General features: G+C 42.1%; 4 protein-coding genes across 8 annotated transcripts in view; 3 read left to right on the top strand and 1 right to left on the bottom strand.

The window, feature by feature from the left end:
* Positions 1-1711, bottom strand: part of LOC113818438 (uncharacterized) — a 2657-nt gene extending 946 nt beyond the window's left edge. Inside the window, exons 1-3 of the mRNA XM_027370607.2 lie at positions 1588-1711; positions 456-634; positions 1-366 (exon numbers count right to left, since the gene is read on the bottom strand). The exon at positions 1-366 is cut by the window's left edge and continues 946 nt beyond it. Coding sequence (XP_027226408.2) covers positions 1-366; positions 456-621 — 532 coding nt within the window. The 5' untranslated portion in view covers positions 622-634; positions 1588-1711. The remainder of the gene's footprint in view (positions 367-455; positions 635-1587) is intronic.
* Positions 1712-9061: 7350 nt separating this feature from the next.
* Positions 9062-15900, top strand: LOC113818437 (uncharacterized). Of its 2 annotated transcripts, none has more exons than XM_027370606.2 (3): positions 9062-9173; positions 14417-14595; positions 14684-15900. In XM_027370606.2, exons 2-3 carry the CDS (start codon positions 14430-14432, stop codon positions 15418-15420), a joined length of 903 nt encoding a protein of 300 aa, XP_027226407.2. In that variant the 5' UTR covers positions 9062-9173; positions 14417-14429; the 3' UTR covers positions 15421-15900. The 2 variants fall into 2 exon arrangements, with proteins under 2 accessions (XP_027226407.2, XP_070001589.1); XM_070145488.1 differs by having other exon boundaries at positions 9085-9173; positions 14437-14595.
* Positions 15901-19005: 3105 nt separating this feature from the next.
* On the top strand, positions 19006-22008 carry LOC138868048 (uncharacterized). 2 transcript variants are annotated; one of them, XM_070145487.1, is made up of 3 exons: positions 19006-19152; positions 20473-20651; positions 20751-22008. In XM_070145487.1, the coding sequence occupies exons 2-3, from the start codon at positions 20486-20488 to the stop codon at positions 21482-21484; spliced, it is 900 nt and encodes a 299-aa protein (XP_070001588.1). In that variant the 5' UTR covers positions 19006-19152; positions 20473-20485; the 3' UTR covers positions 21485-22008. The 2 variants fall into 2 exon arrangements, with proteins under 2 accessions (XP_070001588.1, XP_070001587.1); XM_070145486.1 differs by lacking the exon at positions 19006-19152 and adding an exon at positions 20033-20076.
* Positions 22009-24843: 2835 nt separating this feature from the next.
* Positions 24844-27215, top strand: LOC113818436 (uncharacterized). Of its 3 annotated transcripts, none has more exons than XM_070113363.1 (3): positions 24844-24974; positions 26199-26377; positions 26476-27215. In XM_070113363.1, the coding sequence occupies exons 2-3, from the start codon at positions 26212-26214 to the stop codon at positions 27207-27209; spliced, it is 900 nt and encodes a 299-aa protein (XP_069969464.1). In that variant the 5' UTR covers positions 24844-24974; positions 26199-26211; the 3' UTR covers positions 27210-27215. The 3 variants fall into 3 exon arrangements, with proteins under 3 accessions (XP_069969464.1, XP_069969465.1, XP_027226406.2); XM_070113364.1 differs by lacking the exon at positions 24844-24974 and adding an exon at positions 25040-25174; XM_027370605.2 differs by lacking the exon at positions 24844-24974 and adding an exon at positions 25759-25802.
* The last annotated feature ends 334 nt before the right edge of the window (positions 27216-27549 follow it).

Genomic DNA, 27549 nt, shown 5'->3' with positions numbered 1-27549 from the left:
GGGCATTGTAAACGACCTTTCCTAGGTTTGTCCCCTTGTCCTCGAAAATAGCGAAGCCTCTTACGAACCCACGACAAATGCTGGTGAATGTTTTGTACAGTCCAACTTGCATTAGCAGGTTGACAAGGGGACACGAGTCGTTCAGCATGAAGTCTCCCACCACGCAGACGACTGGCTCCTTTTCTTTGAGCCATTCCACCAGGAGAGTCAGTGCTGCCTCAAGTTCAAGAACGTCATCTTCAGGAATCGCTTCGCCTCTTTTCTTCATGGTCGATCCATCCCATTCAAGGTCAGCGGCCCATTTAAGATACTGTCCATCCACGTATTTGGTACAAGTAGGCCTTGCATACGCATCCAGATAATCCTCTTAAAAGAAAGTGAGAAAAAGATAGCTTTATGTACACTACTTTTATATTGACTCCGAATTAGCAGTCTGTGTAACGAAGGCTACTTACCTTCAAACACAGCAGTGATCTGGGCGAGACATTTGCCCCACTTTTTGCTCGTCCAGACAAGACTCAAGAAAACGATATTCATGTTTTCATCGAGGACTATCTGCCGTGCGGCCGGCCAGACGAACTTCACTTCAGATGCTTCCCGAACTTCCTGGTATTCTGCCATTGTAAGGATGAACCTAGAATAATGATATATAATTTGTGAGATGGTTCGGAAGAGAAGATACAGAAAAAAAAACATTCAAACGGTAATTACATAACCTAAACAGATACATACATCAGTCAATAAATATATCGATATGTTTGTATGTGTGCATATATGTATCTCTCTCTCTCTCTCTCTCTCTCTCTCTCTCTCTCTATATATATATATATATATATATATATATATATATATATATATATATATATATATATATATATACATGTGTGTGCGTGTATGGCTATCATTATCAATGAATTGGAGGTTCAACGTGAGCCGCTGTGGCTCTTCATCTGAAGGGAAGTAGTCAGGGGTAACGATTTAGCAAAGTTCCCAAGAATCTTTCTCTGTTCGTAGTTCCTACTAACAAGGCGGGATACCTCTCCCATTTTCTCAGTGCTTTGGGATCTCATTGTGCATGTATGTGTTTGTGTGTGCCTATGTAAGTGGAATACATATGCCTATATATCACTATCTGAGAGAGAGATGGATTGATAAACAGATTTGTAATGCGTTCATGTGCGCATGTGTCATATATGTGTGAACATGTGCGTATATCATGTATTCAAATATGTACACATATTTGCATGGATCATTTTTGCGCTCTGAGGTGTTTTTAACTTACAGGCCTACATGTAATCGGGTATCATAATTTTCTTTGTTTTAATTGTTTATAAGCCTATCAGGCATTTATATATGAAAAATCTATATACATTTTTTTTGTCGAATTTATAATACTAATGAATACGAAATATAATGCTCGTAATAAGGAAGGCTAAATGCACGCTACAGACGCTAACAGAAAACGGGCTTCTTTTACATTTGGCAACAGGTTCTTCATGATTACGTCGATGTCATACACATTGAAACACACAACATGCAATAGTTCACATCACAAACAGGCACTTATATGGAGATGAGATACTTTACCGTGAGACAGACAGACTGCGACATGACGAAAGGTTTTGCCCCTCCGCACATGTTCGTCCTGTACTATATTTCCTCTTTATCACAACGTATCGTACAGCTGTTATGCTGTCATCTTTATCAAATATGAGACGTCAGGTCCTTGGAATTCGAACGTCACAGATTAGTCATTGGTCAGCGGGTATGCCGCTGCCAGGCGCAAAAGGTGGACTTAAACTGTCCTAAAACTCAGTTTATGCACGACACTGTTGGAACCATATCCTGAACGTTTATATAATCTAACTACTTCTCTCTCTCGCTCACCCTTACATTTGACAACATTCGTTCTTCATGATTAATAATTTTCACTGATTGAATACCGATCTAACTGCACTTTCTTCATTCCATATTAACTTTTTACTTGTTAAACATTGATGGAAAAATAAAGTTATCTGCAGTCGGTGTCTGTGCATTAATTATTATATAATTTAATATTTATGCAGTACCAACACACTGGCGAACCGTTTAGGTTAACAGCGAAATAGGTAACTAGTCTTAAAATTCTGGAAAAGATGCTCCAATGGCCACAACTTACTTTCTCGAAAATATTTCCTAACTTTTCTTCCGATGATGGTCACCTTACAGAGTTAAAGCAGCAAGCAGAATGCACTCGGATCAGGGTTGCCAATCAAGTTTTGCACAATAATAACTGAAAAGAGGCAAGATTAGCAAAAAAGAACAAAAGGTATGAAATTCAAACTCTAACCTTACGCACAATTAACTGCTGTCCAAATATCTGGGGTTCAGCTAGCAAAATGGATGCAGAAAGTACACAAGGCTCCCTCACAACTGTTATCTTCTTTAGATAAAACATTCGGACTTTTTGTTGTTACGGATTACGGATTTGATAACATAATATTATTCATGATTACATTTTTCTCCTATTAAATACCGATCCAACTGCACTTTTTTCGTCGACATAAACATTTTATGCTATGCATTCAAGGGAAAATGTCATCTGTAGTTGGTATAACTTAATCCTGATGCCGCACCAACACACCTGCGAATTGTTGAGGCTAAATTAGCGAAAAAGGCAACTAGGCCTTAAGTTATTGAAGAGATTCTCCAATGGCCAAAACACCCCCCTCCTCTCTCTCTCACACACACACACACACACTAAAACAAACACAGAATTAAACCCACAAATACACAATAAACATTAAAACACATATACATACTGGGGCATAACGAAAGTTAGACAAAACTATATATATATATATATATATATATATATATATATATATATATATATATATATATATATATATATATTATAGACAATATTTCAAATAACTAATAGACACTTATATGTGCTTCCCATTCGTCACGAGACGCTTCCTAAGGCATTGATGTCGATGACAGAAGGATAAGGGCAAGTCAGATGTGTGAAGCTGAGCCACGCCCATCCTTTGCCGATTAACGCCGACTCAAGCTGCCGCCCGACACGCACACGCAAGGTCTATATAAGTACTTATGTAGACCTTGCACACACGCACACACACACACACATATGCACACACACACACACACACACACACACACACACACACACACACACACACACACACACACACATGCACGCGCACGCACACACACACACGTATGCACGCACGCACGCGCACACACACACACACGTATGCACGCACGCACGCGCACACACACACACGTATGCACGCACGCACGCGCACACACACACACGTATGCACGCACGCACGCGCACACACATACACACGCACACACACGCACGCATGCATGCACGCGCACACACACACACACACACACACACACACACACACACACACACACACACACACACACACACACACACACACACACACACACACACCAGGGCATAACAATACTTAGACAACACTCAATGAAAACAATTAGCATGTCATGCAATATTTTCCATCACTAACAGCGTACTTGCGTGGAGACGTGATACCTTTCAGCGCCCGAAAGCATCCTGTCCTATACGCGTTACCTTCATATCACATTCGGACTGTGAACCTGTTATCTTCCTCAGCAAACGCAGGACGTTCGCATACGTGTATCCTCGACCTTAATCAACTCGGTCGCGGTGATGTTTTGCAATAGGCTTTTTTTTTTTGGTAGCATCTCGAAACTCCAAACATGTTGATACATGCTTGATGTTGTATCATGGTTGCTACAAAATACGATTATCACTGAAGTTCGCGCTGACATATACAGGTTTGAAAAAAAAGTTATTTTTCTTAATTTGGCAAAAGAGGAGTCAATGGAAAATCATTAAATTACTTATGATAATGATGATTAATTACAAGCAAAATGTTGTAGAAGCTTCAGATAAAATGGAAAAAGTACTCGACTACTCTGCAAATATGATGGTTTATACACACTCCCTTTCGCTTCGCAAGGCTGTGGAAACTTCCAAATGTAATTCTCAGATTCAGTCAAAACAATTTTCTTATTACATACATTGCTCTTCGCATGAAAAGTGTTACATGAGGTTTTGCAACTTATCTTATCCACCGTGAGTGAGCTCTGAGCCCGAATCAGATAACTGGATGATTACAATGATCAAAGGTATTAACCTGTCTTATTGATAAGATTATATCAACAAGTGATGATAGTGATTTTGAAAACATTCATTCGACCGAAGTCAATACCACGTCATATGATTTGGACTCGTTGAAAATTCTTTTCATGTTAACGACTTCAAATTATACCCATATCGAATAAACATGTATTTGATATATCGCTTAAAAACACCGTTTTTTTATGCACTTTAAAATAGAATGCGATTCATTATTAATGAAAATGTAAATTCCTATCTGTCTGCATTAAATGTATCTGGAAAATATCGCGCTCTGGTCGGAGTAAACTGTGGAGGATCTCGGAGCAGCAGGAAGCCCCAGAGGTTCAGGGTCATGGCCCACCGGCGTGTGGACACGCCCTGGAAGTGTACCAACTCCTGCCCCTAAGCCCCCTGGGGTTAATGGGAGGCTCGGGGGAGGTGGGCCTTGCCAGTCCTCCTCCCCCCAGATATAACCAACCGGCAGTGACTTTCATAAATGGAAAGGCTGGGAGGAGGGGAAAAGTCCCTCCTACCCAGGAAGCGAGGCAGACTGTGGTCCCTGCTGGGGGAGGGCGATTGCTGGGGTGCAGGCTGGGAACGGGAACTACTCGTCTCGCCTGCGCTCTGGCAGCCACCAGCCCAGAGTGAAGCTTGTGGGGAAAACCCTCGGGAACCCCACAGGTGGATGATGGGGCCCGCAGCCCGCCACCCCCTTTTATGTCGGGCAGCGTCGGCGGGGGTGGCAGAGGTGGCATCCAACCAGAGTAACTGCCCGAGGCTGTCTGTTGTCGAGGGAACTGGGGAGGCTGAGAGTTCAGGTAGCTGCTCTCTCTGAGGTGAGGAGACCTGGCAGCGGCATGACCAGTGTAGGTGGCCACACCTATTACTGGTCGGGCCGCAGCGACGGTCATCACCTCCAGGGAGTAGCCATTGCCATCTCCAGCAGACTCCAGCCCTCGGTAGCAGAGGTTACTCCTGTTGATGAGTGTATAATTGTATTGACACTGAAGCTATCTTTTGGCTTCATGCATCTTATTGCTGTATATGCTCCTACAGATGTTTGTAAACTTGACGTGAAAGAGATGTTCTATGCCAAACTTGCATCTGTGGCAGACAGATGTCCCTGGCGAGATATTCGCATTGTTCTGGGTGACTTTAATGCCGTATCTGGTTGTGATCAAGCTGGCTATGAGATGTCTGTCAGTCCCCATGGCTCAGGAGCATAGCCTCCTTATCCGGGACTTTGCTAGGTTCCAGAAATTGAGGATTTCTGGCTCCTGGTACCAGTGCCCGGACCTACATTGTTGGTACAGCAATGAGGGTAATGCAGCCAAGGGGATCGACCACATACTCGTTAGCACTCGTTGGAGGATCCTCCAGAATTACAGGATGTACAGGAGTGCTGAGTTCTGTGGTACTGACCATAGATTGGTTGTGGCTACCCTCCGGGTCCACTTCAAAACTCCCCAGCGGTCAAATGATCACCCTAGTGTGTTTCATTTGGACAGGCTGAGGGAGAGGGAGTGTGCCCGCGGGTTTGCTGCGGCAATCTCTGGTCGTTTCACAATCCTCGACAGTCTGACGGACCCTGTTCTCCTGTGGGATACCTTTAAGCGTGAAACGCTTGATGCAGCTCAAGATACGATTGGTGTACGCCCGAGAGCAATACAGAATTTCATCTCGCAGGAGACACTGGAAGCCACAGATGCTTGTCGTGTGGCTCGTCTGACAGGGGATTGGGAATTGAACTGGTCTCATGGGCGCAGAACTCGGTCTCTGTTAAGAAGGAACAAGGAACAGTTTATTAGGAGTCTTGCAGAGGAGGTAGAAGGCTATTTCTTGGTAAATGACCTTCGTCCTGCATACCAAGCCTTGAGAAAGCTGAACTCCAAGCCATCTTCACAGGTGACAGCAGTTCGCTAAGTGGTCAGATCATTTCAGATACTGTTGCGGTGTGGGAGCGCTGGGTTAAGTATTTTGAGCAGTTGTACCAGGTTGACCCACCAATAGTTAACTTAGATGCGGGGAGTGCCGAGATCCTGTTGCCGGACCCACCCATCAGTGAGGATCCTCCCTCCCTAACTGAAGTTAGGGGGGCGATCTCCAAGCTGAATAGTGGTAAAGCAGCAGGTATCTGCGGCATACCAGCTGAACTGTCAAAGGCTGGTGGTGAATCTATGACGCGGGGGTTACATGATGTCCTGGCGGTCCGGTACCGTTCCTCCTGACCTGTTGAGGGGTGTGGTCATCCCTCTCTGGAAAGGGAAGGGGGACCGTTGGGACTGTAGCAATCACCGAGGCATCACACTGCTCAGTATACCAGGCAAGGTTCTCCCCCACATTCTTCTGAGACGTATCAGAGACCATCTACTGAGGCACCAGAGACTGGAGCAATCTGGATTCACTCCTAGTAAGTCCACAATAGACCATATCCTTGCGCTTCGAGTCATTGTAGAGCGCCGACGTGAGTTCGAGCATGGGCTGCTTGCAGCCTACATCGACCTCAAGAAGGCGTTCGACACGGTGCATCGGGAATCACTCTGAGAGATCCTGAGACTGAGAGGAATTCCAACAAGGATTATTGGACTTATAGCAAGCCTGTATACTGGTACTGAAAGTGCTGTAAGAGTGGTGGGGGCCTGTCGAACTTCTTTCCTGTTAGTTCAGAAGTGAGGCAAGGCTGTGTCCATGCGCCAACTCTTTTCAACACTTGCATGCACTGGATACTGGGCAGAGCTACTGCTCAAAGTCATTGTGGAGCAACACTGGGCAATATCAAGGTTACTGACCTTGACTTTGCTGATGATGTTGCTATTCTATCTGAGTCTTTGGAAACCTTAGTGGTGGCTCTGGATGCATTTAGCAATGAAGCGAAACCCTTGGGTCTAGAGGTCTCCTGGACCAAGACCAAGGTCCAGGACTTTGGGGACTTGCTAGGAGAGGACATTGAAGGCACAGAGAGCTTTACATACCTTGGTAGTGTAGTTCATAATTCTGGGTAATAGGTCCTTACGCCGGATCACGGGGTACTGTTGGCGGGACCATATTGTCAACGAACGGTTGCACCGTGAGACTGGCACAGGACCTGTTATCTGCACAATCCATGATTGCCAACTGAAGCTATAAGGCCATCTGGCTCGCTTTTCCTCAAGATGATCCTGTCCATCAGGTAGTCTCTGTTAGAGACAACCCTAGGTGGAGGAGTCCTGTGGGACGACCTAGGAAGTCGTGGCTTGGGCAGATCGACCAAACCTGTCATGAAGAAATCGAGATGGGCTGAGTCCCTGCCTGGCGTCATGCCATGAGGGATCCTCGTGGCTGGAAGCGAAGGGTGGATGCGGCTATGCGGCCCCGTCGGCGTTAGCCCCCTTGATTGATTGATTGATTGATATATATATATATATATATATATGTGTGTGTGTGTGTGTGTGTGTGTGTGTGTGTATGGAGAAGCAAGTGATTGGTCCCTCAGACTTTCCCTACTCTTTGCTTCTCGTCCTCCCTCCTCTCTCTCTCTACCTCCCTCCCTCCTCTTTCTCTCTCTACCTCCCTCCCTCCTCTTTCTCTCTCTCTACCTCCCTCCCTCCTCTCTCTCTCTCTCTATCTTTCTCTCTCTCTCTCTCTACCTCCCTCTCTCCCTCCTCTCTCTCTCTTCTCTATTTCCCTCGCACTCTCCCTCACACACACTCTCTTTGACTCCCCTTAACACACACTCTCTCTTTCTTTCTTTCTTTCGTCTCTCTCGCTCGTTCTCATGCTTTTTTTCTTACTTATTCACCTTTCCGCTGTTTTCTAGCTCTCATCCACTCTCGCTCTTCCTCCCTCCCATTCTCTCTCTCTCTCTCCATCCCATCTCCCCCCCCCCTTTCTGTCTTCCTCCCTCTCTCTTTCTCTTCCTTATGTGTGTGTGTGTGTGTGCGCGCGCGCGTCTGCGTGTCGGGCGGCAGCTTGAGTCGGCGTTAATCGGCAAAAGATGGGCGTGGCTCAGCTTCACACATCCGACTTGCCCTCATCCTTCTGTCATCGACATCAATGCCTTGGGAAGCGTCTCGTGACGAATGGGAAGCACAATTTTTACTAAATAAATAAATAATAGAATTTCATCTGCAACGTCACGAAGTCCGAACGTCTGGTGTTTGCTAAAGAAGATAGCAGTTGCACGGTACTTGAGTGATAAGGAGAAAACACTTATAGGATAAGACGCGAGTGAGGAAGCCTTTGGGCGCCTTCTGTACGCGGTTTAAAAGTTAAATCCAGAATAAAGTTTAATCCAAATTCACATTACTTGCTGGTTTAACTTTTAGGGCACGTACAGAAGACGCCCTTCGTCTTGTATCAGTCAGTCTGTTTCAGTCACGGTTAGGTATCACGTCTCCATATAAATGCCTGTTAGTTATTTGAAATATTGTATGTTATATTACACACACACACATATGTGTGTGTGTGTATAGTTTGCCTAACTTATGGTAAGCCTCAGTGTGTGTTTCTGTTTTAGTGTTTGTGTTTGTGTTTCTGTGAGATTTTTTAAATTTTTTTTTTTAATTTTTTACCACCCCTTATTACGAGGTGGAACGGGTTCCGCTGACGCCACCCGTTTATATGTACTTTATAGAGTGATTCTTTATTCGTGTCATACTTTGGTGATGGAGCAAAGCTCCATGACAGAGAGAGAGAGTTGCTCAATTATATACACGTTCTGGATGCAATTCTCACAACTTCGTGCGTAGTTTGAGGTGCACGACAGTTGCATCCCACCCTTTGCGCCTGGCAGCGTCATGACCGCTTGCCAACCAGCAATCTGTAATAACATCACAAAGTCCGAACGTCTAGAGTTTTGACCAAAGAAGATAACAGTTGTACGATACGGATGTGATGGGGAAAAACGCGTTTAAGACCAGACACGTATGTGATACGAAGTGGGGGAGCCTTTATCATGTATCAGTCAGTCTGTTTCAGTTTACTGGTGCAGTATCACGTCTCCATATAAGTGTCTGTGAGTGATGCGACATACTGCATGCTCATTTATTTTATTTAGTGTTGCCTAACTATTGTTATGTACCAGAATGTTTTTGTCTTTTGGTGTGTTTATGTTTAGTGTTTTAGTCAAAGTCAAGATACTTTCTTCCATTAATTACAATGTTATTCTCTAAATAAAACATCTATATTTACGGTTGAATATTGAAGAGGTGTTCTCGTAATTTCGTTTTGAAATTACAGAAACTGGCAAGGTCTCTAACATTACTTGATAGCATGTTCCACATCTTGTGTCCACGTATTTGCACATGTGACTCCTTGCATTCGATCTATTCACATAGAATTTGCCTGATGTATTTGGAGACCTAAGTTGTTCGCTACAGTTAGCAATAACCTTTGTGGATAATTCCCTTGAAACAGTTTGTAAATTAAAACGCATGTATCATAACTACATTTAGAATGGACTTTTAACCATTTAAATGTTTGAATATGCTGGGTGATGTGATCAAATTTACTAATATCACCTAATGCAACTCTTGCAGTAAAGTTTTGTCATTTTTGTACTTTCTACATCTGGGTTTTGTTAGTTGAACCCCAAATATTTGGACAGAAGTTAATTTTGCATATGGCTAGAGGTTGCACAAACGTGATTCTAGTTTCAATAGTGATTTGATTTATTGTGATTTAGATATGCCAGTGTACCCATTACTGTCCTGTTTATCTTGTCAACGTGTGGTACAGATGGCATAAATCTGTCTAATTGTACTTCTTGATTTTCCACTGAAGTGTTCAATCTGATACAGCAGTCTTCAAATTCTATAACTGTGTCACCGGGAAATTTTAGGTTCACCAACCGGATAGCGACGATATTAGTGTCGTTGGATTGCTGTCACTGTATACAATGCAAATATGCGACAAGCTTTGCCCCAATTGCAGGGGAGGACATGAATAGTTCTAGGGAAAATGCGGGGTTAAATAACAATATAATACACAAAATAGGACTGTATATAATTGATAAACTATGAATAAGTCGTTGCAATGTATACTGCAGGGGGCCCGGAAGACAAGCAATCCACCACGCATATACGACAGGACAGAGCATTAGACAATTACAAGGTTACTGAAAAGATTGTAGTATAATCCTGATGAACCGTAGATCCGGCGGTGGCCCACTCTCCTCGGCAGGTTGTGCGCAGTTCCCGAGGGGACGCCGATAACCTGTGGCGTGGCGTGATGATGTAGTGAAAACTTGCACATTCATTTGTAAGATGTATGGCAGGGTTAGCCACTAGATGGCAGTAATTATCCCATTTAGATACTGTACTAACTGTGTCATCTATTGCATAAAAATGTAGCTTCGAAATCGAGTCTCCCTTCTGGAAACCACGATGACTGTGTGTAGAGGGTGCTCGTACTTTAAAACGACATTATGTGCGAGGTCGCCACTAGTCACCTCCATCACCTTCAGCATCAACTGAGCACCCTACCAACCCTCAGCGGTATCTATCAATAAGGACAGTACCTTATATATCCTAGATTATGCAGTACCGTGTCCGCACCGCGTCTAGTTCATATGCGCTTTATCCTGCCATGAATAGATGGAGGATTCTTTGTTTCCTTGGTGGCGTAGGAGGGCGGGCGGAGGGCGCACTCCTTGCATGAATAGTGATGTGATTTATAATTATGTTGTAAGCGTTAGATTATTAGTGTTATTTAACTCCGCATTTTCCCTGGAACAGTTCATGCCCTCCCCTGCTATGAGGGCCAAGCGTGTTGCTGATGGGAAAGTTTCTGTGCAATTAAACCCAATATAATTACAATGTAGAGAGGAATCCAACGATACCGAAATCTTCGCGATCCGTTCGGCGTATGTTGTAGAAAAATTAGCACATTGAGTTTTATGTGGATTTAGTTTAAGGCCATTTCTGTAAAATGTATTTTTGCCTGTGGAAAAGTCTGTTGGGTGTTGCTTATTAATGTATATAAATTGTTTACTGAGTCACTGTAAAGAAACTGAATCATCGGCGTACTGCACTGAGAAGCAGTTATGAGTTATGGTTGATGAATCATCTATGGAAATTGTGAAAAGGACCTAAAACAGATCTTTGTGGAACACCAAAAGATACTGGTTGTTTTGAGGACATAGTTTAATTCTTACCGATTAGATCCATGTACCTAAGTATATTTTTCTTACTTATCTTACAGAAATCAAATTGGTTTTGATGATGATTTTGTCAAATCATCATTTAAGTCACATAAGATAAAGACATTTCTCTAAAATCTGTTCACGATATTTAAAAGAATCAGAGTTTGCATGGACGGGCCTATAGACAGTTGCTCTGTACGGTAATCCAGACACCTAAGGCAGAACTGCTAACTGTTTTAGCAGATATCCTGTTTGACTTCAGGGTATCCCATACTTATATCCATATTCCTCCACTTTGACTAATGCATATTATATCCATGTTTCTCTCCTCAACTAGCATTTTATTTTCTTCAAAATGTCCATTTATATGTTCTATTTTTATGACGCGATCTAGTCACGTCACGCTGACGGGGTAGCCTGATCAAACATTCTGATAGCGTTTGTACTTGTTTTTGTTTAAGAACACTTAAACATTGCCGGGATAAATAGATCGGGCTTTATGTTCTTTCCCCATACTGACACCGGGAAACTGGTGTAGTTGTCGTGCAACACTGCCTTGTGGACTTTGACACTGGAAATGTTCTGAAACTTTTCAGACAAGTGGTGTTGTATGTTCTCTTCGTTTGTGTCTGGGTGGCTGTTAGGACGATCTGTTTCCTTTAACGGCTTTGACGTTCACTGTCCTCTGACTGATATTTTCTTGTTTCTTGACATAATTATTTGAGTATCCCTTTGAGTAACGTCTTGTGTTTGCTTGTTTCTTGTGTGGGCTTTGCTCGTCCTGCATAGTTGTTCATGATGACTGGTGACACTACTGGAGGAGGGGGGGGGGTAGTGCGGTTGTCGTGAATCACTGATTTCGCCGTGACCACGACGTAATAAGTAAAAAAAAAAAAAAAAAAAAAAAAAAAAAAAAAAAAATCTAACACTCTCCCGCAGGCATAATAAAAAAAATCGAAAGAGATCTCGAAGGGCAGTGCTAAGCGACCCTTTTTATCTCCGCGGGGTGAGGACGCTGCGAATTCGCCCCGAGGCTACGCGTCTCCCTTTTATTGTTTTATTTTTAATTCACTATTATAGTTCTTTTGCATTCTTTTACATAGTTATTTTGCTAATCTTAATTTTCTTATGGGGCTTTTTAATAATTAATAACTTGTGAGATTCAATTCCTTAATTCACTTTTTCGCGCCACCGAGCTAAAAACGAAACAGGAGAGGCAAGAATAAAGGGATTGGTCCTTGGGTCACGGCTGGAAGAGGTCGCTTGAGGAACCCCGCAATGGCCCTCCTTCCTCGAAAGATAAGTGGTTGCGAGTTTTATCTCTTTTAGGTAACAGGAAACATTCATGATTTTTATTTAGTAATGCTTAGGTGATCTAAAAGACCGGTGCCTCTCATTTTAATTTAGTTTTTTTTTTTTAATGTGTACTTGTGTTTACGTGTTTTAGTTATTTTCTTGTTTTATCATTGTTTTGGTGTTTTGTGTTTGTGTTTTAATCCCGTGTTTGTTTGTGTTTTACGTTCATTTTCATGTTTTATGTCCGTGTTAGTTTTAGTTATACGTTGGTGTTTTATGTTCGTGTTCTAGTGTTTTACGTTTGTTTTATGTTCAAGTTCATTTTAGTTTTATGTCTGTGTTCTTGATGTTCTTATGATTTTGTTTTAATAAATCAAGAGTATTTCAAGATTTAGAGTGATACCTCTCAGTATTGTGATCAAAGAGTAAGGCTCAAGGGTGTTAAAAGGAAGGAAAGACTAGACCAGTCTCATGATAAGTAAAACATTGCGGGACCAATCTGCGTTCGGGAGACCTTTCCCCAGTACACGTCTCCTCTCGGCTCAAAACACGTCTACCGTACTCTCGCACACTACAGATACACACCTCTCTCTCTCTCACACACACACATACACTCCCTATCTTTCCGTTCCCTTCACTCTTCCTTTACACTGTATCACCTCACAACAATAACTCAAACGTTTCCATACGTTAATGGGTGGGGGCAGTGAGCTATTTTCTTAATCTTGCGGTTAATTATGCGGTCGCTACACGGTAGCCCCTTGCACCTGCTGCTGAGCTGTTTCTACCCTTTGGTGGTTCGGATCAAATTGCTCGACTTGTCTAGTATTCCTGTTTTGTCTTTGTGTTTCTAAAGCTTTGTTTAAGTGTTACTTAAGGAGAAGCTTCAACCTTGGTCTCCTTGGACGTGTTGGTTTTGAGTCTCATGGCAAAAGGGCTCATAGTTGACATGGGCGAGGCGGGGGAGTGTGTAGGGGCGGGGTCTGTTTTCTGGGATCGCGTGGATGGCTCAGCATAGTTGGAGGCCGTCGAGTCAGCAGGTCGGATGGGCTTCTAAACAATAGAGAGAAATAAAGAAAGAGAAGATGATAACCGATAACATGTAGACCTGCAAGTTAAAAGCTCACCTCAGAGCGCACAAATGATACATGCAAATATGTGGACATATCTGAATACATAATATACACATTGTGCACACATATATTACATACATACGCATAGGGGTAAAAACATGAACATATTACAAATCTGTCTATCAACCCACCTTTCTCTCAGATATTGATATAAATGTAGGCATTTATATATATATATATATATATATATATATATATATATATATATATATATATATATATACATATGAATAGAAAAACACTCTACCATGTTGATACTATGGTAGAAAAACCCACAATGCACAAACTAGATCTAGTTTGTGCATTGTGGGTTTTTCTACCACATATATATATATATATATATATATATATATATATATATATATATATATATATATATATGGACGATTGCTACAATGATTGTGGCGGAAGTACAGTGCAACTGGGAAAATGGGAGAGATAACCCGCCTTGTTAGAAGGAACTGTGAACAAAGAAATAATCTTGGGAACTTTGCTTTGCTAAGTCGTTACCCCTGACTACTTCCCATCTGATGGAGAGCCACAGCGGCTCACGTTGAAATTCCAATTCATTGATGATGATATCCACACACACACACACATATACATACATTGATAGACAAACAGATAAATGTATGTATCTATTTAGCTTCTATTCTGAATCCTTTTACAAATTATATATTATTCTAGGTTCATCCTCACAATGGCAGAATACCAGGAAGTTCGGGAGGCAGCCGGAGTGAAGTTGATTGGGACGAAAGCACGTCAGATAGTTATCGATGAAAACATGAATATCGTTTTCTTGGGTCTTGTCTGGACGAGCAAAAACTGGGGCAAATGTCCCGCCCAGATCACTGCTGTGTTTGAAGGTAAGTAGCCTTCGTGACACAGACTGCTAATTCGGAGTCAATTTAAAAGTAGTTTACGAAATTCTATTTTTTCTCACTTTCTTTTAAGAGGATTATCTGGATGCGTATGTAAGGCCTACTTGTACCAAATACGTGGATGGACAGTATCTTAAATGGGCCGCTGATCTTGAATGGGATGGATCAACCATGAAGAAAAAAGGCGAAGCGATTCTTAAAGATGACGTTCTTGAACTTGAGGCAGCACTGACTCTCCTGGTGGAATGGCTCAAAGAAAAGGAACCAGTCGTCTGCGTGGTGGAAGACTTCATGCTGAACGACTCGTGCAACCTTGTCAAGTTGCTAAAACAAGTTGGTCTTTACGGAACATTCACCAGCATTTGTCGTGGGTTCGTAAGAGGCTTCGCTATTTTCGAGGACAAGAGGATAAGCCCAGGAAAGGTCGGTCACAATGCCCGGAGGTTAAGGAATGCCATGCAGGCTATAGACTGCGACCTGCAGCTCCTCCAGGAATACTCCATGACCGTGGAGAGTGTCCAAGAGTATCATGCGGATAAGGAGAGGACATACTGGGCTCGAACCAGTTTTAAGGCTCTCTATGACGGAAATGTGATCAGCAAAAGCCATGCTTGGCGACTGGCGACTGAAGGATGGACGTTTGAGGGTATGAAGAAAATCTACAAGGACGACGGCGAGGAGGTCCTCAAGGCCAAGCTCCGTTTAGTTTCCCATGACGAGTTTGTGAGTCTTCAAGGAAAAGTAAAGCCGGACGTGCTAAGCGAGGAAGACATGATCGGCATTTGTAATTTCTTGAATGAAAACCTTTAACTACTTTGTCCCGATTTGCCTTTCTACCAGTATCCAAAATATGTTGGTTGATGTTTAGGATATTGCATAGTAGTGCTTCCCCATCCTTTTTTAGTGACATGGAGTAACAAATCCTTTTTTTAATGCTAGTTATATGTTCGAGCTTACATTATATATATATATATATATATATATATATATATATATATATATATATATGTATATATATGTATATATATATATATATATATATATATATATATACGAAAAGTAAAAGAAAACATGTAAAAAAAACTTTTACTTGCATTTTTTTAAGACCCATCGGTGACCCTCAGAAATTTATTCAAATGGACGATCTGCGATCAAATGGACCTTTACGATTTGCTTCCACTTCGTCGCGGATATTCACATTTTTTATAAACTTTGATGCACTTGACCAAGACCCCAATATTACATTGTCATGCATAGCCTACAGGTCCATAAATATATATAAACAGAGTTGTTACATTTTGATTATCCTTGCACACATAATGACAATATTTGTGCGTCACATAAAAGTTGATCCGTTTTACCCCCATGGGTTTCTGATCTGGAATTCACAAACACCAAGAGGTCCGCAAGAGTTCTCTGAGCCAGATCAAGAAGCCCCAAAAGGTTCCTGGTGGGGAACCAAGGAAAGAAACATGCGAGAGCACCAATCTGTTCCTTGATACAGTGAATGGCCTCAAAGGGACGAGGTAAGTCCCTCAGACAGAATCACACGACTAGGGAGGAAGAGGAAGGCAGAGAGGCATGTGGACAAACAAAAGATCAAGTATATATCCATAATGTGTTAGACAAAGACAAAGAATACAGTTGCAACCAGAATAAATATATCAAACGTATAAAGTTTCTGAGTTGCAGAATTAACTATACATCACAAATGGTGTCTGTGAAATTATCTACTGTATGATGCAGAACAAATGACATTCTTATAATAAAAATATATTACAATCTATGTTATACATAAATGTGAGAAAATGTCACCATATTCAATAGAGAAAAACTATTAATCCACATCAAGGCATAGAATAACCCTCATTCCTAACAAAAGTAATCATCATAACCTTTCATATCACACAAGTAATAAGGCACATACAATTATCATAAATACATTATTTCATTCAGTTGACAAGCAGACAACTTTCTCTCTCTCTCTCTATTAACATGAACAAGTTATATACTCATTGTACAAATGGACGCCATGTTATTGTCAAAACATGGCGTCCCATGCCATTGCTTGCGCCCGCTGGTCAGAAATAAGCGACCCAGGATGAAGTGGAAGGGCGCCGCCTGCCAGGACGCCCGTAGATCCGGTCAGATTCCAGGAACTCATCAGGTATAAGGCGGAAAAGACGCCCCTGCCCGGCGCCCGCAGACCCAGTTTTTTATCATTTCTCTCTCTGTCTCTTCTCTCTCTCTCTCTCTACTCTCTCTTCTCTCTCTTCACTTCTTTTTCTGTGTCTCTTCTCTCTCTGTCCTTCCTCTCTCTCTTTCTCTCTCTCTCTCCTTTTCTTCCTTACCCCCCCTCCCTTCCTCCCCTCTCTTTTTCACACACTCACTCTCTCTATCTCTTCCTCTCTCTCTCTCTCTCTCTTTCTCTCTTTCTCTCTCTCTGTCTCTGTCTCTCTCTCTCTCTCTCTCTCTCTCTCTCTGTCTCTCTCTCTCTCTCTCTCTCACTCTCTCTCTCTCTCTCTCTCTCTCTATATATATATATATATATATATATATATATATATATATATGTCTTGTTTTTCTTTCTTTCACTCACTCTCAAACGGTTTAAGTCTCTCCATCCTTCTCTCACTCCATCTCCTCTCCTGTACTCCTCCCCCTCTTCCCTCCCCATTACTAATCTAGCAGTCGCTCTCTCCTTCACACAAACTCATTTTCTCCTTCTCCCACACTCTCTCTCTCCTTCTCCTTCTTCTGTCTCCTACTCTCTCCTCTCTCTCTCTCTCTTACTATCTCCTTCTCCCTCTTACTCTCTCCCTCTGTCACTTACGCTTCCACCCTAGCTTCTCTCGTTTACGCTCTCGCTATCTCTCTCTCTCTCTCTCCCTCTGTATCTACCTATATATCTGTCTCTCTCCCCGTTGCTTACTCTCTGTTACTCTCTCTTTCTCTCTCTTTAGTCTCTCTCTAACTCCCTTTTTCTCTCTCATTCTCATCTCTTTCTCTCTTTCTCTTTTTTCCTTCTCTCTTTCTCTCTCACTATTTCCCTCTTTCTCTCCCTCTCTCTCCCTTTCTGTCCCATCCCCTTCCCCCTCCCCCAACCCCGTTCTCTCTCTGTTACTCATTTTCCCTCTTTCTTTCTTTCTATTTATTTATTTTTTTCTCGTGCTTTTTCCTCACTTATAGATTTTCTTGATCTCACTCTCGCTCTTCTTCTTCTTCTTCTTCTTCTTCTTCTTCTTCTTCTTCTTCTTCTTCTTCTTCTTCTTCTTCCTCCTCCTCCTCCCCCTCCTCCTCTACCCCCTCCTCCTCCTCCTCCCCCCCTCCTCTCCCTCTCTCTCTCTCTCTCTCTCTCTCTCTCTCTCTCTCTCTCTCTCTCTCTCTCTCTCTCTCTCTCTCTCTCTCTCTCTCTCTCTCTCTCTCTCTCTCTCTCTCTCTCTCTCTCTCTCTCTCTCTCTCTCTCTCTCTCCACTTCCCCTCTTCCCTCACCCCCCCCCCTTTCTTTGTCTCACTCGGTCTCTCGTTCTCTTCATATCTCTTTATACCTCTTTATTCCTATTTCTCTCTCCATCTCTCTCTATATATATACATGTATACATATATATGCATGTGCGCGTGTGTGTGTGTGTGTGTGTGTGTGTGTGTGTGTGTGTGTGTGTGTGTGTGTGTGTGTGTGTGTGTGTGTGTGTGTGTGTGTGTGTGTGTGTGTGTTGGGTGGCAGCTCGAGTCGGCTTTAATCGGCAAAGGATGGGCGTGGCTCAGCTTCACACATCTGACTTGCCCTCATCCTTTTGTCATCGACATCAATGCCTTGGGAAGCGTCTCGTAACGAATGGGAAACACAATTTTTTAGAAAATAATTTTGATTCTATCTACATGTCACGAAGTCCGAACGTCCAGTGTTTGAAAAGAAGATATCTGTTGTACGGTACATATCCCTCTCTCTCTTATGAGAAACGTGTTGCGTGCATAGGTGGTAGGGAGTGAAGAAGCCTTAGTCATCTATTGGTTTAAATGTGTGTTTGTTTTAGTGTGTGTGTGAGCGAGAGAAAAGATCATTGGAGAATCTTTTCCATAACTTAATAACTAAGTTGCCTTTCTTGCTGATTTAGCCTAACCAATTCGCAAGTGTGTTGGTGCGGCATCAGTGTTAAATGATGTTTGTGCTGACACAAACTACGGATGACATTTTCCCTTGTATGTAGAGCATAAAATGATAATGTGGACGGAAAAGTGCAGTTGGATCGGTATTCAATAGAAGAAACAATGTTAAGAACATTATGTTGCCAAACATAATAGAGAGAGAGTTCGTCCATTATTTATACGTTCTAGTTGCGATTCTCACAACTCGTGCGTAGATAGAGGTGTACGACAGTTCCATCGTACCTTTTGCGCCTGGCAGCGGCATTACCGCTTGTCAACCAGCAATCCGTTACAACAAAAAGTTCGGTTTTATCTAAAGATAACATTTGCGAGGGAGCCTTTTGTTCTTTCTGCATCTGGGTTTTGTTAGTTGAATTCCAGATATTTGGACAGTAGGTAATTGTGCGCAAGGCTAGAGTTTGAATTTCATGAATTTTGTTGTTCTTTTTTGCTGATTTGGTACTTTTCAGTAGCTTAAAATGTTACTATTGTGCAAAACTTGATTGGCAACCCTGATCAGAGTGCATTCTGCTTGCTGCTTTAACTCTGTAAGGTGACCATCATCGGAAGAAAAGTCAGGAACTATTATCGATAACGTAAGCTGTGGCCGTTGGAGAATCTTTTCCAGAATTTAAGGACTAGTTACCTCTTTCGCTGCGTTAACCTAAACAGTTGGCTTGGCATAAATATTAGATTATAATAATCAATGTACAGACACCTACTACAGATAACATTATTTTTCCATCAATATTTAGCATAGAAGCAGTTAATGTGGAAGGAAAAGAGTGATATTGGATTGGTGTTTAATCGGTGAGACTTATTAATCATGAAGAAGGTATGTTGTGAAATGTAAGGGTGAGTGAGAGAGAGAAGTCGTTCAAGTATATAAACGTTCAGGATATGGTTCCAACAGTGCCGTGCATAAACTGAGTTTTACCGCACCTTTTATGCCTGGCAGCGACATACCTGCTGACCAATCACTAATTTGTGACGTTCGACTTCCAAAGTCCTGATGTCTTGTGTTTGATAAAGATGATAGCATAACAGCTGTACGATACGCTGTGATATAGAGGAAACGATACAGGATGCATATGTGTTGCGGAATGGAGAAACCTCAGAGTGCACAAATGATACCATATTTGAATACTTAATATACGCTCATGTGCACACATATATTACATACGCACAGGTGTAGTATTAATACTGATATAAATAAAGACACATTTACCTATCTAATTATATATATTTATATAGGCACACATACATGCACAATGGGATCCACGACCATTGGATGACCGTGGGAAGCAAGCCAAGAATATGGTGAGACTGTCGACAGCACAGCAGTGGATTTCTCGGAAAGCTAGACTGATGCAGTCATTCAGATTGCTTCAGTGATTCTGGCGGAAGTATAATGGAACTGGAAAGATGGGAGAGATAGTCCACCTTGTTAGCCAGAACTCCGAACACAGAATCCTGGGAACTCATCTTTGTTTACTCGTTCCTCTTGACTGCTTCCCATGTGATGGAGAGCTACAGCGGTTCATGTTGATCCTCCAGTTCACTGATGATACCCACACACGCACATGCATAAACACACATACACTCATATGGATAGATTGATAGAGAGATGTATGTATCTATTTAGGTTATTTATGTATTTATCGTTCGTATCCGTTGATCCTTTTCCATCTCACAAGTTATATTTCATTATTCTAGGTTCATCCTTGCAATGGCAGAATACCAGGAAGTTCGGGAGGCAGCCGGAGTGAAGTTGATTGGGACGAAAGCACGTCAGATAGTTATCGATGAAAACATGAATATCGTTTTCTTGAGTCTTGTCTGGACGAGCACTAAGTGGGACAAATGTCTCGCCCAGATCACTGCTGCGTTTGAAGGTGAGTAGCATTCGTTACACAGACTGCTGATTTGGAGTCAATTTAAAACTAGTTTACGAAATTCTATTTTTTCTCACTTTTTTTTTCTTCTTTTTGAAGAGGATTATCTGGATGCGTATGTAAGGCCTACTCGTACTCAATCCACGGATAGAAAGTATCTTAAATGGACCGGTCACCTTGAATGGGATGGATCGACCATGAAGAAAAGAGGCGAAGCGATTCCTGAAGATGACGTTTTTGAACTTGAGGCAGCACTGACTCTCCTGGTGGAATGGCTCAAAGAAAAGGAACCAGTCGTCTGCGTGGTGGGAGACTTCATGCTGAACGACTCGTGTCCCCTTGTCAACCTGCTAATGCAAGTTGGACTGTACAGAACATTCACCAGCATTTGTCGTGGGTTCGTAAGAGGCTCGGCTATTTTCGAGGACAAGGGGACAAGCCCAGAAAAGGTTTACAATGTCCGGAGGTTCAGGAATGCCATGCAGGCTATAGACTGCGACCTGCAGCTCCTCCAGGAATACTCCATGACCGTGGATAGTGTCCAAGAGTATTATGCGGATAAGGAGAGAACATACCGGGCTCGGAGCAGTTTTAAGGCCCTCTTTGACCAGAATGTGATCAGCAAAGGCCATGCTTGGCGACTGGCGTATGAGGGATGGACGCTTAAGGATATGAAGAAAATCTACAAGGACGACGGCGAGGAGGTCCTCAAGGCCAAGCTCCGTTTAGTTTCCCATGACGAGTTTGTGAATCTTCAAGGAAAAGTAAAGCCGGACGTGCTAAGCGAGGAAGACATAATCGGCATTTGTAATTTCTTGAATGAAAACCTTTAATTACTTTATGCCGATTTGCCTTTCTACCCTGATTATCCAGAGTGCATTGATGTTTAGTACATTGCATAGCAGTGTTTCCCCAATCATGTTTAGATGTGAAAAGGAGTAACAAAGCAACCTTTTTAATGCTAGTTATGTGTGGCTTTACATTATATATATATACATATATGAAACGTAGATGAAAGCAAGTATTAAAAAAAGGTTAACTTTTACTTGCATTCCTTTATTTTTAAGACCTTCCGGTGACCCTCAGATAACCCTCTCTCGCCTCATTTGGGTCGCGACCATAGGGTTAGAAACCACTGTTCTATAGGCATAACGCACGCGCGCACGTAAACACATCCAATGTGAATCTTCTTGATCTTCCAGTTTATTCACACGGACCATCTGCCTTTAATTGTACGATTCGCTTTCACTGTCGAAGATAATCACATTTTTATGAACTTTGATGCTCTTGACCAAGACCCCAATATTACACTGTCTTGCATTACATATAGGTCCATAAATATATATATATAAACAGAGTAGTTACATTTTGATTATCCTTGCACACAGATAATGACAATATTTGTGCGTCACATAAAAGTTGATCCGTTTTACCCCATGGGTTTCTGATCTGGAATTCACAAACACCAAGAGGTCCGCAAGAGTTCTCTGAGCCAGATCAAGAAACCCCAAAAGGTTCCTGGTGGGGAACCAAGGAAAGAAACATGCGAGAACACCAATCTATTCCTTGATACAGTGAATGGCCTCAAAGGGACGAGGTAAGTCCCACAGACAGAATCACACGACTAGGGAGGAAGAGGAAGGCGGAGAGGCATGTGGACAAACGAAAGATCAAGTATCTATCCATAATGTTTTAGACAAAGACAAAGAATACAGTTGCAACCAGAATAAATATATCAAATGTATAAAGTTTCTGAGTTGCAGAATTAACTATACATCACAAATGGTGTCTGTGAAATTATCTACTGTATGATGCAGAACAAATGACATTCTTATAATAAAAATATATTACATTCTATGTTATACATAAATGTGAGAAAATGTCACCATATTCAATAGAGAAAAACTATTAATCCACATCAAGGCATAGAATAACCCTCATTCCTAACAAAAGTAATCATCATAACCTTTCATATCACACAAGTAATAAGGCACATACAATTATCATAAATACATTATTTCATTCAGTTGACAAGCAGACAACTTTCTCTCTCTCTTTCTCTCTATTAACATGAACAAGTTATATACTCATTGTACAAATGGACGCCATGTTATTGTCAAAACATGGCGTCCCATGCCATTGCTTGCGCCCGCTGGTCAGAAATAAGCGACCCAGGATGAAGTGGAAGGGCGCCGCCTGCCAGGACGCCCGTAGATCCGGTCAGATTCCGGGAACTCATCAGGTATAAGGCGGAAAAGACGCCCCTGCCCGGCGCCCGCAGACCCAGTTTTTTTTATCATTTCTCTCTCTGTCTCTTCTCTCTCTCTCTCTCTACTCTCTCTTCTCTCTCTTCTCTTCTTTTTCTGTGTCTCTTCTCTCTCTGTCCTTCCTCTCTCTCTTAATCTCTCTCTCTCCTTTTCTTCCTTACCCCCCCCTCCCTTCCTCCCCTCTCTTTTTCACACACTCACTCTCTATCTCTTCCTCTCTCTCTCTCTCTCTTTCTTTCTTTCTCTCTCTCTCTCTCTCTCTCTCTCTCTCTCTCTCTCTCTCTCCCTCTCTCTCTCTCTCTCTCTCTCTCACTCTATATATATATATATATATATATATATATATATATATATATATATATATATATATATATGTGTGTGTGTGTGTGTGTGTGTCTTGTTTTTCTTTCTTTCACTCACTCTCAAACGGTTTAAGTCGCCCCATCCTTCTCTCACTCCATCTCCTCTCCTTTACTCCTCCTCCTCTTCCCTCCCCATTAGTAATTTATCAGCCTCTCTCTCTTTCACACAAACTCATTTTCTTCTTCTCCCCCACTCTCTCTCTCCTTCTCCTTCTTCTGTCTCCTACTCTCTCCTCTCTCTCTCTCTCTTACTATCTCCCTCTCCCTCTATCACTTACTCTTCCACCCTAGCTTCTCTCGTTTACGCTCTCGCTATCTCTCTCTCTCTCTCTCCCTCTGTATCTACCCATATATCTGTCTCTCTCCCCGTTGCTTACTCTCTGTTACTCTCTTTCTCTCTCTTTAGTCTCTCTCTAACTCCCTTTTTCTCTCTCATTCTCATCTCTTTCTCTCTTTCTTTTTTCCTTCTCTCTTTCTCTCTCACTATTTCCCTCTTTCTCTCCCTCTCTCCCTTTCTGTCCCATCCCCTTCCCCCTCCCCCAACCCCGCTCTCTCTCTGTTACTCATTTTCCCTCTTTCTTTCTTTCTATTTATTTTTTTTTTCTCGTGCTTTTTCCTCTTATTAATTTTCTTTATTTGTTTTCTTGATCTCACTCTCGCTCTTCCTCCTCCTCCTCCCCCTCCCCCTCCCCCTCCTCTCCCCCCCTCTCTCTCTCTTTCCACTTCCCCTCTTCCCTCACCCCCCCTTTCTTTGTCACATTCGGTCTCTCTTTCTTTCCCTATCTCTTTATACCTCTTTATTCCTATTTCTCTCTCTATATATATACATGTATACATATATATGCATGTGCGTGTGTGTGGGGGGGGGGGCGGCAGCTCGAGTCGGCTTTAATCGGCAAAGGATGGGCGTGGCTCAGCTTCACACATCTGACTTACCCTTATCCTTTTGTCATCGACATCAATGCCTTGGGAAGCGTCTCGTAACGAATGGGAAACACAATTTTTTAGTAAATAATTTTGATTTTATCTACATGTCACGAAGTCCGAACGTCCAGTGTTTGAAAAGAAGATATCTGTTGTACGGTACATATCCCTTTCTCTCTTATGAGAAACGTGTTGCGTGCATAGGTGGTAGGGAGTGAAGAAGCCTTAGTCATCTATTGGTTTAAATGTGTGTTTGTTTTAGTGTGTGTGTGAGCGAGAGAAAAGATCATTGGAGAATCTTTTCCATAACTTAATAACTAAGTTGCCTTTCTTGCTGATTTAGCCTAACCAATTCGCAAGTGTGTTGGTGCGGCATCAGTGTTAAATGATGTTTGTGCTGACACAAACTACGGATGACATTTTCCCTTGTATGTAGAGCATAAAATGATAATGTGGACGGAAAAGTGCAGTTGGATCGGTATTCAATAGAAGAAACAATGTTAAGAATATTATGTTGCCAAACATAATAGAGAGAGAGTTCGTCCATTATTTATACGTTCTAGTTGCGATTCTCACAACTCGTGCGTAGATAGAGGTGTACGACAGTTCCATCGTACCTTTTGCGCCTGGCAGCGGCATTACCGCTTGTCAACCAGCAATCCGTTACAACAAAAAGTTCGGTTTTATCTAAAGATAACATTTGCGAGGGAGCCTTTTGTTCTTTCTGCATCTGGGTTTTGTTAGTTGAATTCCAGATATTTGGACAGTAGGTAATTGTGCGCAAGGCTAGAGTTTGAATTTCATGAATTTTGTTGTTCTTTTTTGCTGATTTGGTACTTTTCAGTAGCTTAAAATGTTACTATTGTGCAAAACTTGATTGGCAACCCTGATCAGAGTGCATTCTGCTTGCTGCTTTAACTTTGTAAGGTGACCATCATCGGAAGAAAAGTCAGGAACTATTATCGAGAACGTAAGCTGTGGCCGTTGGAGAATCTTTTCCAGAATTTAAGGACTAGTTACCTCTTTCGCTGCGTTAACCTAAACAGTTGGCTTGGCATAAATATTAGATTATAATAATCAATGTACAGACACCTACTACAGATAACATTATTTTTCCATCAATATTTAGCATAGAAGCAGTTAATGTGGAAGGAAAAGAGTGATATTGGAATGGTGTTTAATCGGTGAGATTTATTAATCATGAAGAAGTTTTACCGCACCTTTTATGCCTGGCAGCGGCATACCTGCTGACCAATCACTAATTTGTGACGTTCGACTTCCAAAGTCCTGATGTCTCGTGTTTGATAAAGATGATAGCATAACAGCTGTACGATACGCTGTGATATAGAGGAAACGGTACAGGATGCATATGTGTTGCGGAATGGAGAAACCTCAGAGTGCACAAATGATACCATATTTGAATACTTAATATACGCTCATGTGCACACATATATTACATACGCACAGGTGTAGTATTAATACTGATATAAATATAGACACATTTACCTATCTAATTATATATATTTATATAGGCACACATACATGCACAATGGGATCCACGACCATTGGATGACCGTGGGAAGCAAGCCAAGAATATGGTGAGACTGTCGACAGCACAACAGTGGATTTCTCGGAAAGCTAGACTGATGCAGTCATTCAGATTGCTTCAGTGATTCTGGCGGAAGTATAATGGAACTGGAAAGATGGGAGAGATAGTCCACCTTGTTAGCCAGAACTCCGAACACAGAATCCTGGGAACTCATCTTTGTTTACTCGTTCCTCTTGACTGCTTCCCATGTGATGGAGAGCTACAGCGGTTCACGTTGATCCTCCAGTTCACTGATGATACCCACACACGCACATGCACAAACACACATACACTCATATGGATAGATTGATAGAGAGATGTATGTATCTATTTAGGTTATTTATGTATTTATCGTTCGTATCCGTTGATCCTTTTCCATCTCACAAGTTATATTTCATTATTCTAGGTTCATCCTTGCAATGGCAGAATACCAGGAAGTTCGGGAGGCAGCCGGAATGAAGTTGACTGGGACGAAAGCATGTCAAATAGTCCTTGATGAAAACATGAATATCGTTTTCTTGAGTCTTGTCTGGACGAGCACTAAGTGGGACAAATGTCTCGCCCAGATCACTGCTGTGTTTGAAGGTGAGTAGCCTTCGTTACACAGACTGCTAATTTGGAGTCAATTTAAAACTAGTTTACGAAAATCTATTTTTTCTCACTTTTTTTTCTTCTCTTTGAAGAGGATTATCTGGATGCGTATGTAAGGCCTACTCGTACTCAATACATGGATAGAAAGTATCTTAAATTGACCGCTGACCTTGAATGGGATGGATCGACCATGAAGAAAAGAGGCGAAGCGATTCCTGAAGATCACGTTTTTGAACTTGAGGCAGCACTGACTCTCCTGGTGGAATGGCTCAAAGAAAAGGAACCAGTCGTCTGCGTGGTGGGAGACTTCATGCTGAACGACTCGTGTCCCCTTGTCAACCTGCTAATGCAAGTTGGACTGTACAAAACATTCACCAGCATTTGTCGTGGGTTCGTAAGAGGCTCGGCTATTTTCGAGGACAAGGGGACAAGCCCAGAAAAGGTTTACAATGTCCGGAGGTTCAGGAATGCCATGCAGGCTATAGACTGCGACCTGCAGCTCCTCCAGGAATACTCCATGACCGTGGAGAGTGTCCAGGAGTATTATGCGGATAAGGAGAGAACATACTGGGCTCGGAGCAGTTTTAAGGCCCTCTTTGACCAGAATGTGATCAGCAAAGGCCATGCTTGGCGACTGGCGTATGAGGGATGGACGCTTAAGGATATGAAGAAAATCTACAAGGACGACGGCGAGGAGGTCCTCAAGGCCAAGCTCCGTTTAGTTTCCCATGACGAGTTTGTGAATCTTCAAGGAAAAGTAAAGCCGGACGTGCTAAGCGAGGAAGACATAATCGGCATTTGTAATTTCTTGAATGAAAACCTTTAATTACTTTGTGCCGATTTGCCTTTCTACCCTGATTATCCAGAGTGCATTGATGTTTAGTACATTGCATAGCAGTGTTTCCCCAATCATGTTTAGATGTGAAAAGGAATAACAAAGCAACCTTTTTAATGCTAGTTATGTGTGGCTTTACATTGTATATATGTACATATATGAAACGTAGATGAAAGCAAGTATTAAAAAAAGGTTAACTTTTACTTGCATTCCTTTATTTTTAAGACCTTCCGGTGACCCTCAGATAACCCTCTCTCGCCTCATTTGGGTCGCGACCATAGGGTTGGAAACCACTGTTCTATAGGCATAACGCACGCGCGCACGTAAACAC

This window comes from Penaeus vannamei, chromosome 34 (genome assembly GCF_042767895.1).
Source record: "Penaeus vannamei isolate JL-2024 chromosome 34, ASM4276789v1, whole genome shotgun sequence".
NCBI classification, from domain to species: domain Eukaryota; kingdom Metazoa; phylum Arthropoda; class Malacostraca; order Decapoda; family Penaeidae; genus Penaeus; species Penaeus vannamei.
The sequence above is the reverse complement of the archived record's forward strand: the minus strand, read 5'-3'. Positions and strand labels throughout refer to the sequence as shown.

Bases quoted from the DNA above. Each gene is read 5' to 3' on its own strand.
- LOC113818436 (XM_027370605.2), top strand. From the start codon at position 25,774: ATGACCGTGGGAAGCAAGCCAAGAATATG. The intron at 25,803-26,198 runs GTGAGACTGTCG...TCATTATTCTAG, and splicing joins GGAAGCAAGCCAAGAATATG to GTTCATCCTTGCAATGGCAG. The intron at 26,378-26,475 runs GTGAGTAGCCTT...TTCTCTTTGAAG, and splicing joins GATCACTGCTGTGTTTGAAG to AGGATTATCTGGATGCGTAT.
- LOC138868048 (XM_070145486.1), top strand. From the start codon at position 20,048: ATGACCGTGGGAAGCAAGCCAAGAATATG. The intron at 20,077-20,472 runs GTGAGACTGTCG...TCATTATTCTAG, and splicing joins GGAAGCAAGCCAAGAATATG to GTTCATCCTTGCAATGGCAG. The intron at 20,652-20,750 runs GTGAGTAGCATT...TTCTTTTTGAAG, and splicing joins GATCACTGCTGCGTTTGAAG to AGGATTATCTGGATGCGTAT.
- LOC113818437 (XM_027370606.2), top strand. From the start codon at position 14,430: ATGGCAGAATACCAGGAAGTTCGGGAGGCAGCCGGAGTGAAGTTGATT. The intron at 14,596-14,683 runs GTAAGTAGCCTT...CTTTCTTTTAAG, and splicing joins GATCACTGCTGTGTTTGAAG to AGGATTATCTGGATGCGTAT.